Here is a 15,009-nt window from a genome sequence, read left to right as displayed (position 1 = left end):
TTATTTGATCCAAAATGCAGCAAAAGCAGTAATATTGTGAAATATGTTTAATATTTAAAATAATTGCTTTATTTGAATATATTTTAAAATGTAATTTATTTCTGTGATCAAATCTGAATTTTCAGCATCATTACTCCAGTCTTCAGTGTCACATGATCCTTCAGAAATCATTCTAATATACTGATTTTCTGCTCAAGAAACATTTTTTAATCATTATTATGATAAATATTTAAAACAGTTGAGTAATTTTTTTCAGGATTATTTTAATGAATACAAAGATCAAAAGATTTGCATTTATCTGAAATAAGTTTTTTTTTTTTTTAGCTTGGAGTCAGTATAATTTTATTTATTTTTATTTATTTTTTATTTTTTTTGAGGGGGGGGGGGGTATTATAGAAATTAATACTTTTATTTAGCAACGATGATAAAGACATTTATAATGTTACAAAAGATTTCTATTTCAGATAAATGCTGTTCTTCTTTCTATTCATCAAAGAAACCTGAAAAATTCTACTCGACTGTTTTCAATAATAATAATAAATGTTTTTTGAGCTAAAAATTCAGCTTTGAAATCACAGGAATAAATTACATTTTAAAATATATTCAAATAGAAAGCAGTTATTTAAATAGTAAAAATATTTCACAATATTACTGCTTTTGCTGTATTTTGGATCAAATAAATGCAGTCTTGGTGAAAGAAGAGAATTAAAAAACATAAATCTTACTGTTCTAAAACTTTTGACTGGTAGTGTTAATCACAGGCTTGTTAATTATTCATGAATAATTCTCTCTCCAGGCTGCTCCAGACACTGGTTAATGAGGTGATAGAATTAAGAGAAATAAGTTTCAATAGACTCGATAGTTCACTTCAATAGTTACGGTAGGAATGTATAGCTAATGTGTGGTAATGTGAAGTAATTAGCAATTGTAGGATTTATTCATGCTTTTTTTATGCCAGGTTGGAGTTATAAACTGATTTTCTGTCATGGCCCATGGACCGCCTGAATTAGCCTTGACCACCCCATGTATAAAACTCTAGGTCCGCCACTGCCGAAATGAGGGAACGAGACATTGCTCTTATTGCTGTGTCACCGAGCTCAGGATCTTACAATGATTTAAATTTAAATCATAAAACGAACATTTTTGTGATAATGTAGCCTATCTGTGCTAGGGAATTAATTTGTTGTTTAATAAAACTTTCAATTATGATAAAGTGAGATCAGACAATTGTTTATATTGTAAAATACTTTAGCAGTTGATTACTTTAGAAAGTGAAAAGTGAAAAGTGAAAGTGACGTGACATACGGCCAACCCATACTCGGAATTCGTGCTCTGCATTTAACCCAAAGTGGACACACACAGCAGTGAACACACACACACCGTGAACACACACCCGGAGCAGTGGGCAGCCATTTATGCTGCGGCGCCCGGGGAGCAGTTGGGGGTTCGGTGCCTTGCTCAAGTTGTGGTATTGAAGTTGGAGAGAGCGCTGTACATTCACTCCCCCCACTTACAATTCCTGCCGGCCCGAGACTCGAACCCGCAACCTTTGGATTACGAGTCTGACTCTCTTAGGCCACGAATTTCCCATTATTTATTTAATTATATTTCTGCCAGCTAGATGTCATTGTTTTGGAAATATCACACAAAAACAATACGAAAGCCATACAAATACAACACATTGTATTTTCTGTAGTAAGTTCATGCTATATAGAAAGTGCTATGGTAATCCTGACATATTTAGCTCTGTTAAAATACTTCGGTAATGCCACAAAAAACAACAGAAAAACCACATATGACATCCAATGGTAAATTATTGTGATACTGAGTCAGGGGAGTGAATTTCGGGGGGGGGGGGGATTGGGACGGTGTTTCATTTCCAACTGGTTAGATTTATTTGAAAATTAAAGTGATTTCTATATGTTATCCATTCAAATGACTACAAAAGCGAACCCAGTTCTACATGAACCATAGTGCAATGCAGACTAAACCAAATGTAGCAGGATATTTGTGTCTATGGTTTGCTGGCCAATGCCGTCTTTGATTGGCATCAAGAGCAGACTGCAGAAAATGGAAATGCTTCTCTATTGCTGCGCCTGCTGCTCCTCACAGCAAAGATCGTGAAACCCTTTTTGTAAGGGTGTGTTTGCGTTCTCGGAATTGAGAAAAAAAAACAAGAAAGAAAAACGGCGTCTGGTCTGCTTCCCAGCTCGACTGCTTTTTTTTTTTTTTTTGCCTAAAGTTTCCTGTCTTGCCTTCCAGTCTTTGGCCTCGTCTGTTTGGGGAGGTGCGCGCGCAGTCAGCGGAGGCTCGCGCTAAACAAGGCAGAGATATTTCTAAAGTAGTTTCTAAAGTATTTACTTTAACTTCTTTGGTATCAGTCAATGATATGACATATTTTAGATGCGTTTCGGATTACAAAATCTTACAATCAAAATTATTGCTTGGGACAGTTTGGTCGTCGCTGAATATGTTTATGGGACATGTCTCTAGCGTCCTTACATAATTCTACGAGTTTGCTTTTCCTTAACCTCTCCTCTTTGTGCACATGTATGCGGCCATTCTTCACATTTAAACAGAAGCACACAAATCTGCAATGAACTCGGTCAAAGTTCTCCTCCTGATTTTCACTATTTTTCCATCTCAGAGTGGTAAGAAAACGAAGTTTTTCTATATTTTGATGTGAAACTTTGCAGTACTAGTTGTATTATAACGCATTCAAAATAGGCTATTGATGTTCAAAAGGAGTTGTTACTGTTAAGAGAATGCTGAAAATATTAGTTAATCCTGGTGGGTTTACATATTATTACTGTATCAATGTTGAATCCATTCATTAATTTAACATTAACTCTTTCAGTGTTTACTCTTTGCCTTTGCATTGGGTGTGGGTTTGTTTTATTTGAACATGTTTCTTCTACCTCTTATTTCAGAAAAATATTCTCTGTACTACATGTATAGCGGCATATCAAAATCTCGGATCTCTCTAGACATTTATGAATTTTACAACTCAGTCGAACTCAATGGCATTCCAGTGAATTTCTGTAACAGTGTGAATAAAGCAAAATTCTTGACCAAGTTGTGTGAAGAATCAAAGAGACTCTTTAAAAATGAAAGGGATGAGCTTCGTGATAAACAAGAGTGGCTTCAAATCAACCTCAACACACTGATGAAACACATGAGAAATGAAAACAGGACAAGTGACACAGGTAATTGTTCAGGGGACAGGTAAACTGTACCATATATTATTCATATGTCCATTAAACAGCCTGGAAAAGCTTTAATATTGTGAGCATCTGAATGTAGTGAAACAAATATTTTGCCATAATGTTTATAATGGTACTTAAGAATGCACAATATATTCACTGTTTATATACTGTGTATGTGTATATATATATATATAATTTATTTATTTTCAACTATTTTAGGATTAAAATCATCTACATCACAAACGTAAAGGGATAATGGTCTGAGAAATTGAGAGAAAAAAATACTCTTGACATAAAATATTTATTTAGGCATAAATATGTTCATAACTTTTCTCTTGTGCATCTCTCAGTCACAGACAATGTGTATGATGGAATTCCTAGATTAAAGGGGCAACACAGTTTACCTGCTGACACATCTTACCCCACTATACCCTGTTTGTAGTGTTTTAGAATAACATCACGGTCACATTTTGTGGTCTTAATCAGGTGTGTGTTTTTCTCTAGATGTTCATGTTCTTCAGTGGAGACACGGATGTGCAATTGAACGTCACTCTAATGGTTCAGTCATATTTCTTCAAGGCACTGATGAATATGCCTATGATGGAGAGAACTTGACCTTTAACCTCTCTATGCACTGGAAACCTTTAGTCCCTGAGCACGACACCATCTGGAAGAGAGAATCAGTTTCCAGCCTGGAGAAGAAATGTGTGGAAACGCTAACCAGCTTTACTAACCTTCAACAAGAGAAATGTGAGTTTGTAACACTTCCATCCATAGCTTACAACAGAATCTCTGGGAATGTTTTAATGCTGGTCACATTTTTTTTTATAATTGAATTTTTCATGAGCATTTCCAACCCACTGACCCTTATGGATGTCTGTTGTTTGCTGCATTGCCTTTAACTTTTTAGATATAAATGGCTTCTTTATATGTGAAGTGAGAAATCATATTTACTCACATGCTGCATGTCCTGTTAGGTGCAAATACATTTGTGTGAGTCCAGTGTAATTTTTCACTCCTCTATCCTTCAATGTCAGTCTCTTTGTAAAGTTCATGATACATTTATGAATTACGTTTAGATCAGATTGAAATGAGGGATCTTGTTGAAAAATCCTAAGCCATTGGTTTCTATTGTCAGGTTTCTTCAGAAGGTTCTTCAGAATGGCAGCTGCTCCACACAGACATAAACAGCACAAGATTTTACACACATTACCATATTTTACTCTTTATGGTAGTTTTTCTGTTAATAACAGTGCTGGGTCATGTTCAGTGGCATATTTTTTGTCCATGATAAATTAGATATAGACTACAGTGCCCTCTGACAAATATTTGCACCCTTAAATATGAGCAAAATCAGGCTGTGGAAAAATGTCTTTGGTGTTTATTCTTGGGGGTTGTATTACAGAAAGTTTCTTAGGTCTTAACTTAAGATATGATGTGTTAAATTAGGATTTTTCGCAAATTCGTATTACAGAAGCAAATCTTAACTTGATTTGGGATTCTTATCCTATCTTAAAAAATCGTATCTTATCGCTAGTTAGAAAATCTTAAATTGCATCATCAAGTTCGACAATCCACTCTCAGGTCTGTTACCAAGCAACCAACACTGCACCCCCTGCTGATGAGGTAAACAAAATAATAGAAGCTACTTCACTTTGAAAATCGCTTCGTTATCGTTCTGTAATAGCTTTTGTCCTAAATATGGTCCTAGCTGAAATCACCATGGTTACCAAACAGATAAAATAAGATTTTAAAGTTAGGATCTTTCTGTAATACGCCCCCTGGTCTTTTATTCAACATATTCACAAAAACAAATTCTTTAATTAGAGTAAAACATTTTTTTTTTAAATCTTATAAAGCAGATATTTCTTTGAAAGATATACATTGCACATATATTGCTCCAGGGTCAGCCAGATGTTGATTTAATTTCTGCTGCTGAATTTCTTTTGGCCTGTGTGTCCCTTATTATAATCTCAGACTGACTGATAATGAGATCAGGATCTTTGTGTGGATTATACTGTATGTTGTAGGACTCCTTGTTCATACTGAATTCTCATTGGATTCCAATATTTGTAAATGGAATGTTTGGAAATTTAAAAACTAAAGATATGAAAACTGTCTAAAATGTTTTTTGAAGCATCTAATGTGCCACAGTATTCTATATGCCAGTATAGAAACATGAGGCTACAGGAGGTGTCCATCATTATATCAGTCACTGATAAATTAATTCAGTTCGTCTGTTTGTCTGTGTGTCCTGCAGCTCCTCCTGAGGTTTACTTTTCTGTAAAAGCATCTGGATCATCAGAGCGACAGGTTCTGGTGTGTTTGGCCACAGACTTCTACCCTAAACATGTGGAGATGGAGATCAGACGTTATCAGATGCCGTTACCTGATGAGCAGCTGAACTCAAGTGGAATCAGACCAAACGCAGACGGATCCTTTCAGCTGAAGAAGAGCCTGGAGATCCTGCCGTCCGAAAGATCTTGCTATCAGTGTGTGGTGAAGGATTCCACCAGAAGAATCAAGGATTACTGTTCGCAAGGCAAGTTTATTTATAAAGCACATTTCATACACAATGGCAATTCAAAGTGCTTTACATGAAAGGAAAAAAAATAATCATAAAAAAAAAAACGGAATTTAAAAACCTACTGTTAGTGATGTACTCTGAACACAAACAAACATTCTCAAGCTTTGTTCAACCTCTTCCTCACAAAGTGAAAAATCCTCCCAAAATGCCTAACTATTCCACTACTTCACCCCTACTTACTTTGACCATCAGAAACCAAACAAATAGAACTCAGAGGTCCTACTTAACCAACAAACTTGTCTTTCTTTGCCCACATTCTCTTTACCTTCACAGCACTTATTTTAGCCTTCTGTTTAAACTTTTAAAATGGTTTAAAAAATGATTTAAAATGCGGCTAATGTTTTAGCACATCTGATCTCTTCTGGAAGCTGGTTCCAACTGCGGGCCGCATAATAGCTAAAAGCAGACTCCCCTTGTTTTGTGTGAACCCTTAGTATTTCTAACTGACTCCATCCTAATGATCTGAGTGGTCTGTGAGCATATCTGCAATGTATTTTAACATCAAAATAAATTCACAAGAGCAAGTATATTGTTTGCACGTTTATTTACATTAAAGGAAAAATAACTGAAATAATAAGAGCACAAGTATAGATCTTGAACTTCTTTAAGTCTGTCTAAATATGTAGTAATTGCAATGTATTCTGGTCCATATCCTTTCCTCAGGAAGATGTGCTAGACACTGATTAATGTAACATAAAAATACTATACATATTTATATATTTTGCTATTGTATTGTGGAGTGACACTTTTTCATAAGCTTTTCTATGCTCCTTTGATTATATAGGCTAATGGTAATATATTACAATATCATAGCACAACAACAGCGATCAGCAATAAGGATAAGCCTAATACTCACAATAAAAATAATAAGGTCATATAGATCATAACACAGTCTCGGAAGCAGTGGATTATCATTCATCTGAAATGTCTTTTCATCTTGAAATGCGAGGCAAATGTTGGATCGCAATAATTAAGAACCACAGTTTCCACAAATCCCTTCACTCGATATAGGGATGTTCTCTTTTATTCTGGGAGCAGTGACTGTAACATTGAGTGTATTTTGCAGTATTAAACACGTATTTATACCGATTCTTCAAATTCGGTATAAAGGCTCCTCAAATTCTTCACAGAACTTGAATACTTCAAGAACACACAGAGTGATCTTCTCAGCTGCCATAGTTGCAACTCTTGCGTCATCAGAACAGGGTGTTCAGCGCATCACCGTTTCTGTTTAATAAACCCTGATTTGTTGCTCAAGAAACATTTGTTATTATTATTATTATCATCATCAATATTTAAAACAGTTAAGTACATTTATTATTACATTATACCATTCAAAAGCTTGGAGTCAATTTTTTTGGGGGGGGGGGGGGGGGGTTAATTATTGGAATTAATACTTTTATTTAGCAAGGGTGCTTTAATTTGATAAGAAGTGATGACAAAGACATTTAGAATGTTATAAAATAATTATTTCAGATAAATGCTGTTCTTCTAAACTTTCTATTCAAAGAAACCTGACAAAAATCTACTCAGCTGTTTTCAACAAAATAATAATAATAATAATAAATTATTTTTTGAATACTTATTTGAATACTTAGGACCATGTGATATTTCAGTTTTTCTTTTTTAATAAATCTCCAAAAATGTCAAAATTCTGTGTTTTTCTGTCAATATGGCGTGCTGTGTGTACATTAATGAGGACAAAAATGAACTTAAATTATTTTAGCAAATGGCTGCAATATAACAAAGAGTGAAAAATTGAAGGGGGTCTGAATACTTTCCGTACCCACTGTACGTCACTGCGCACTGCAATCTGGGTAGTGCCCGCCATGTTTTAGGACACGCTAAGTAGCGTATAGTGACAACAGATACAAATCACCAGAGGAAAACTGGCTGTATTTGCGTTAATATTTTTAAGAGCACACAGGGACATCAGCGGCCTCTATTAGGGATTTTCTGGAACGTCATCAGTGTTACTTCTGTGATGCATACGCTATGTGGAGTTTCGCCCTCTGGCGTCCAGTATGAATTAAATATGTGTATGAACTGCCAAGTAAATAGCACTGTCAAGGCCCAGAAAAGTATGAAAGACATCGTCAAAATTGTCCATCTGCCATCAATTGTTCAATCTGAATTTTATGAAGCGACGAGAATACTTTTTGTACGCAAAAAAATAACAACTTTATCTTTATATGGATACGTTTTCTACATTTACTCATTTACACATACTCTCCAAAATGGCGCCACACTCTTAAAAATAAAGCTGCTTCAAAAGGTTCTTCACAGCGATGCTATAGAAGAACTATTTTTGGTTCCACAAAGAACCATTCAGTCAAAGGTTCTTTAAAGAACCATCTCTTCCTTACCTTTTTATAATCTGAAGAACCTTCTTTCACCACAAAGAACTTTTTGTGAAACAGAAAGGTTCTTCAGATGTTTAAAGGTTCTTTATGGAACCATTTAGACAAAAAGGTTCTTCTATATGGTATCGTGAAGCACCTTTATTTTTAAAAGTGTACGGTGACGCAGAGGAGACGAATTGTTGAATAAAGTTGTTGTCGTTGTTTGGAACGACATGAGGGTGAGTGATTAATGACAAAATGTTCATTTTGGGGTGGAGTAACCATTTAAAAACTGAGGTATGTATTGAACCATGGACTAACTAGTTTCTCTCTAGTTTATTGAAGTACTGTTGTCTAGTCCCAGTTTAAATTTTGTCTTTTTCATGTAGAACTGTCTGAGTTTGTTTAAATGTTCTTGGACTGATCAAAGTTTATGGTTTCATAAGATCACTTTATTATTAGTGTTACAGTTGAATTTGCATTATTTGTGAATTAATTTAATATAACTTTATGAATAATGGATTTTTGTTTTGTGGCAGGTAACGTGGATTTCAGGAATAGCAGCCTACATTGGGGGGGTGGGGGATGGGGGGGTGTCACTGGATTTTTTTGTTTGATTGTTGTTCCCATCATTGCTCTCACATCTCATCGACTGATAAAATATGTTAAACATTCACGTAAGTATTATTTAAGTCATTTAAAGTCACATTAATATGGATAGAACCGTAGAATGACTGTGTTAATATTTACAATTTCAGAAAAGCAGAAATCACTGAAGACACCATCACAAGTGAAACTGTTGAGTGAGTCTGACACCTCTATAAGTTACTTATTAAAACATAACATAAATGTCCATGCATCTCTAACATTGTTTCTTGCTCTTGACAGTAAATAATTGACCACTCAAAACACAATGTCACTGAAATCAATGAAAGATTGTCTAAAACTACACTGTAAAAAAAGGTTGTGATTTTAACAGAAGATAGTAATGCTACAGTAAAAACCTGTTAACTGGTTAACAGTAAGTTTCCAAATAAACAGTGAATAGCTTTAATTATATTTAATCTAATTTTACACTAAAATACTGCTAAAATTAGAGGTTTTGGCAGTGAAAAAGAACAAGTCATTATATAATTTACAGTGAAAACCGTAAATTGACATTCTCAGAATTCCCTGCATTGCACGTCACATTTGGTGTTTTTTCACTGAAATAATGGTTTTATCTGATTTTAGTATCACGTGTTTTACCATGATTGTGTTTTTAGTATTTGTGTGAATGTGCACCTTCTATAATATTTCTCTCCTCGGCTTGTGGAAGAGCTGTTTGTGATGAGCTTTCATTCTGTGACTTTCTCATCACCATCTGTTTTTGGTGGTTATCAGTGTATTACAGTGGTACAAAACAGATATTAGTACTTCAATAGGTTGGTATATTAACATTATATCTGTTAATGAAATATTATTATTTTTTTTTTACTGTGAATTTAAGTTAAGTCTGTAAAACCTAAAATGCTGTTACCGTATTTTTTACGGTAAAGTTCTGGAAACCACAGCTGTCGGTGTTTTACCTACACAGATTGTTTTTTACAGTATAAATCTATACAGATTATATTGCTTTTGGGTCTTCTAAATGCATAAATGTGAATGAGGTGAGATGACGAGTCTGAACATCTGTGATATTTATCATTTCATGTGATTTTGCAGCCCTTTATAAAACACAGATGGAATCAGAACTGTTGAAGGAAATAAATGAGTCTGAATTGCTATAAAAAGGCCAAAATTAAAAACTCCTGCATTTATTAACATTTGGTTTACTGTCACTGTATACAGCTTCACTGTGTCCATGATGAAATGCATTAACATGTTTATTAACCATACTAATCATCATTTTGTTCTGAACTCTCCATCAGGACCAGAAACACGTGCAGGTTTGGCTTTTGCTTTAAATGCTGCTTCAGACGATGAAAACACCGCAGATGACAGTCTGGAGAAGGTTCAGAGTAGGTCGTGTACAGACACTAATACACACACTAACAGTGTTTCTTCACTTCAGTCTCTCTTAGAAATGGACGCTGCTTCAAACGCTTGTTCATGTGTTTTTCAGGCCTGTCTCATTAATGGTTCTTCTCTGTCTTTCAGCTGAGGAGCTTCATGAAACTCAAAGTCTTTGTGAGGCTAAAGAGACTCCAGGAGCAGCTCCTCCAGCAGCTCAAGGTCAGAACATCTGAATTCATTCATCTTAATTCATCATCTCTCACTCAGAGTCTTAAACATGTGCTGCAATGACTTTTCAGGGGCAATGGGCTCTAATAAAATCCCTCCGATTAATTTTGGTGAGTTAAATGGGTTTCATAGTTTTATTTATAATCAGGCAGACACAGAGTATGAAATTTAATGGGGGATTTTTTTCAGCCATGGAGAAAGAAGGCACCGATCAGAACTATTTTACCCAGAATGCTCTGCAGTTAGCGCTGATACGTAAGATTTTTTTTTTTTTCTTCAAAAGACAGTAATTTAATTGTTCTAAAAAACAATGAGTTTATACAGTATTTGCATTATTTGTGTTGATTTTAAAAACATCACGCTTTTATTCTTTGTTTCAGAACATTGCAGATTCAGCAACAATTCGATGCCAAACCTTGGTAATGTTTCACTTAATTTAAAAAAAATAAATAATTGTATAAACATATTTATGATGGCAATAATTAAACAATTGTTTACAAAAATAAACAAGAAAAAATTATCCAGTTTTTAATTATCTAAATTAACATTTTTATTATTATTTTTTTTTTAGCTTTAGAAAGAAAGGACACCAGTGACTCCAGTTAGATCAGTCAACTTTCTTATGGAATTTAAAGACTGAATTCCGTCATCAATGCCAAAAGTACAGGGACTTCTAAATGTCATATGTGGTTGACATTTCCTTACTTATTAGTGTAGTGTCATTCTCTAGCAAGCTCTCAGATACACACCTGCTCTCCTGAAAGCTGATATAAAATGATTTCATTGCATGGTAATGTTATTTTTATTTTTATTTTCCATTTTTTATTTTTAAGATAAAATATCGCAATTGTACTGCTATCATTAAGTAGTTATTGCATTTTTAGTTGCATACGAGACTTTGAGGAAACTAAAAGTATTCAAAATCCTTTGTTACTTTAATGTTGATGTAGCCTATTCAATATATTTTCAGTTTTAAAATTTAATTTTAGAGTGGTGCTTTCCAGACCAGGATAAGTCATGGAAACATAACTATGACATTTTATATTGAGTTTTTTACCTATGGAAAACTTTTATAGTTATGCTAAGCTCTAAAATACTTTATTGCTATATTGCACTCTTTTTGTACTTTTCTGTATTGTACTCTGTATTTTAAGTCTAAAAATTTGTGTCCATTTGTCTTATGTGTTGTTCTGAATGCAAGTAAAAGCTAAAAATAAAATAAAATATCATTTTTATTTAAAGATTTGTTTTAGTGTGGATTTTGGTCTACATTTTCTACTTTTTCTCTTAATCAGATTATGGATGAACCAAATTCAGTCACTGGACACCGCACAGTCCATGTTGACCATATAAAAGCCATATAAATAAAAAGAGGTTCATGTGTGGTTTGTTTCTGTGTCGTCTGTTATTCAAGAGCTTTTATCAGTGGAACATTGATTCTATATTGATTTCTAATTATAACCAGCAGAGGGCCCAGCAACATGACTTGAGTCCAAAGCCTTGACAAATCCCATGAAATGAAAGCTTTATTGACCTTTAGCAAAGTCCCTTTAAGGCAAGTCAAGTCACTCGGTGGCCATCTTTGAAATGCCTCTCGGGAATGCAAGTGCAGTTCCTATCTTTTTGAATGGGGAAACCGTCAAATTCTCCTAAAACTGTTCACGAAGCTTTGGATTCAATTTCATATTTGATATCACCAATGAAATCTGACTACTGTCTCATAAAAGTTGTTTATTTTGCTCAAATAGCGTTACAAAAAGCATATTATTCAGGCTAGATCAACCAGTGTGCATGCGCAGTCCTAAGCGTGCATCTCAGAACTCTTACTGTTTCTATAGCAATGTGGACTACTAATGGCAGCTGCAGTGATGCGTTGACTTTACCGATTATAGCGATTGGCTCTTTTGCTCAGAAGGCTGGGCTTCCTTCGATAAAGCGGCCATATTCAGCGTTGTATTTTTCCCCATTCAAAACTATACGATTGACACTAGCTGTGTCTAATTTAGAAGGCTGCGTCCTCTGGAGGTTGCATCCTCTGTAGGATGTGTAACGTATACAAAGTGTCCTCAATCTAGAATTAAATGAGACGGCCTTCTTAGGACGGGCAGAAAAGGCAACAGGAAGTATCACGTTGATTTGCCAACACAAATCCTCTGGAATCGATTCTGAGCTTAGATTTTTATCCGCACATTCAAATGCTCATGAAGAACAATGCTGAAGAGTGCTTGTGCGTTCGGCTGAGTCTGTAATTTCACTTCGGCTCAGAATGCTTTTATGACACGAGATTAATGTAAACACAGCCCACTGTGAACACCCTTGTAATTCGCTTCAACCTTTGCAAATTTTATGAATGATTATTTTAGGTTCAATTATGTGTAAAGATTTGGAAACAAGCAGAGTTCAGCCGTTTCTAAAGCATGCAGCGCCATCTGCTTTTCAAAACTAAGCTCAGAATTGATTCCAGAGGAAAATCTCACAATCGATCCAGGAATCGATTCTGCATCGATTTATCATCCCAGCCCTACTCAAATAGGCCTAGTGTTTAAAAAGCGTATTTTTCAAGCTAGATCAGCCAATGAGCATGCGCAGTTTCAATGCACCAAAGAAAATTACTGCGCATGTGCATTGGCTGGTCCAGCCTCCGGTTTCTATGGGAACCGGAGCTTATAACAACCCCTACTGTGACTGGATGACTTTACCAATCAGCGACTGTCTCTTTCATTCAGAAGGTGGGACTATTCCGCCATATTGCGCATTGCAGATTCTCCCATTCATAAGTATAGGAGTGAACTGTCTTTGTATTTCTATAGTCTTTGCCAGAGGCTAAACCAGCCAATGTGCATGCACAGTCTTAAGCGTATTATGACTGTGCATGCACATTGGCTGGTCTAGCCTGAAAAATAAGCTTTTTAAATGCTATTTGAGCATTAGAAACAACATTCATGGGGCAGTTCATTTGAGATTTTGTTGCTGACTTGAAATATGTCATTTAATTTCTAGTTCAGCGACCAGTTTTTGAGATTTCAGGATTCCCGCATATATTGAAAATAGACTTTCCTTGAAAGAGACTTGGGTATGACACGTCTTGGGTATTCTCTAGTCTTTGCTTTTAGTCCATGTCTGGTCTTTGGATCTGCATAGCCTGGTGTTCACAGACAGGCAAATATCACAAAATAAGATGATCTTATTCTAATCTTATTCTAATTTTCAACATTGCATTCCTCTTGTTAGAATAAATTGATTCATTCTCATTATTTGATTCAACAGGAGACTTCAATCACCTCCATTTATGTGTTATTATTCTCTTCAGCTGATCAGATGAAAAATCGCAGTCTTAATAATGCATATGATATTCTGCTTTGTTTGTCATCATAGAAATAACTAGGGCTGGAATGATACACTAATCTGCCGATTCAATACTATCCCGATTTGTGTGCCGATTCAATAGGTAGCCTATTGTGATAATTGAGTATTGCAATTATATAACTATTGAAAGTCGATATTACGATTTATTGTGATTTTTGTTTGCTTATTAAAGACTAGACAATGGAAAATACAAGATCACGTTAAAGAGACTGTAGAGTCATATTAACAAAACAATGCATCACATCTTTCTCAACTTCATAAACCATGAAACTTTCAAGTACCAAAACCCTGAACTTGCACATGAATATATTTTTTTTCCTGTAATCTCTCCGCGACGCCCTCACCGCCCAAGACGCGCCGCGCTGCTCTCACCGGAGCTTTTCAGATTTTCCTACCGGGGCTTACTGCGCATGCACACATCAATATTTCGTCCTTTTTCTCACGCTGAACAACAATATTTAATGCATATGCATTACTGTAAGGGGTAGGTTTAGGGTTGGGCTAGGCATAGACGTTAATAAAACACAATCTAATAGGTAGAAAAAATTATTTATTGTTGGTTTCCGGTAGCTGTATCCCTTCTAGCCACAGCCGCGAATATAAAACATAATTACTATATACACTACTGTAAGGGTAGGTTAAGGGTGTGGTGGGTGGACATTAATAAATCATAATTTAACAGGTAGCATTTTTCATTGTCGAATTGTACTACCTACTGTTTTAATGGGAGGTAGGAAAATCTGCCAGGGTAGCACAAATCGTCAGAACACCGGCTCACATTGAAAATGAATGGCTTCCGGCCACTTTGACGCTCTCGCCCGCGGCGGTGTGAACGCACAGTCAGTCACGTTCGACTTGAAGCAGCGCTGCGCAGAATGATCAGTTTAGACATCAAAGTACTGCGAGAGCGATTGGAAAGCATAAGGATCCGTCTGCTCTCTTATCTCTCTCGCGGTACTTTGATGTCATACAATGATCATTCTTAGACTAAATGTCATAAGTTTCCATTAACTAAAACTAGACGAAAATAGTCATGGATAATTCTGACTAAAATAAGACTAAAGTGCTCAGACTTTTAGTTGACTGAAACTTGACTAGACTAAAAAGAGTGTGAACGTGACTAAAACTAATAAATACTAAAATGACAGCTTCACACAAAGACTAGACTAAAACTAAAATTAAAACAGGCCACCAAAAACAACTCTAGTTGAATGAAGTAACCATTAATGTGTGTGTCACAGGATCAAAGCAGATGCTGTGGGTTTTGTAGTTTCATTTTGAAACC

The 15,009-nt window shown here is 35.4% G+C and overlaps 1 protein-coding gene across 2 annotated transcripts; it reads left to right on the top strand.

Moving 5' to 3' along the window:
• Nucleotides 1-2,030: 2,030 nt before the first annotated feature.
• LOC306885224 (major histocompatibility complex class I-related gene protein-like) lies at nt 2,031-11,743 on the top strand. Of its 2 annotated transcripts, XM_079441623.1 has the most exons (12): nt 2,031-2,651; nt 2,931-3,206; nt 3,711-3,956; nt 5,467-5,794; nt 8,691-8,812; nt 8,894-8,938; nt 10,046-10,135; nt 10,275-10,349; nt 10,430-10,468; nt 10,548-10,613; nt 10,739-10,777; nt 10,930-11,743. In XM_079441623.1, exons 1-12 carry the CDS (start codon nt 2,597-2,599, stop codon nt 10,962-10,964), a joined length of 1,416 nt encoding a protein of 471 aa, XP_079297749.1. In that variant the 5' UTR covers nt 2,031-2,596; the 3' UTR covers nt 10,965-11,743. The 2 variants fall into 2 exon arrangements, with proteins under 2 accessions (XP_079297749.1, XP_079297750.1); XM_079441624.1 differs by lacking the exon at nt 10,046-10,135 and having other exon boundaries at nt 2,268-2,651; nt 10,930-11,597.
• The last annotated feature ends 3,266 nt before the right edge of the window (nt 11,744-15,009 follow it).

The sequence above is a fragment of the Barbus barbus genome (genome assembly GCF_936440315.1).
Source record: "Barbus barbus genome assembly, chromosome: 19".
Lineage (NCBI taxonomy): Eukaryota > Metazoa > Chordata > Actinopteri > Cypriniformes > Cyprinidae > Barbus > Barbus barbus.
Note: the sequence above shows the minus strand (reverse complement) of the source record. Positions and strands in the feature narration are given on the sequence as shown.

Bases quoted from the DNA above. Each gene is read 5' to 3' on its own strand.
- LOC306885224 (XM_079441623.1), top strand. From the start codon at position 2,597: ATGAACTCGGTCAAAGTTCTCCTCCTGATTTTCACTATTTTTCCATCT. The intron at 8,939-10,045 runs GTGAGTCTGACA...ACTCTCCATCAG, and splicing joins ATCACAAGTGAAACTGTTGA to GACCAGAAACACGTGCAGGT. The intron at 10,350-10,429 runs GTCAGAACATCT...ATGACTTTTCAG, and splicing joins AGCTCCTCCAGCAGCTCAAG to GGGCAATGGGCTCTAATAAA.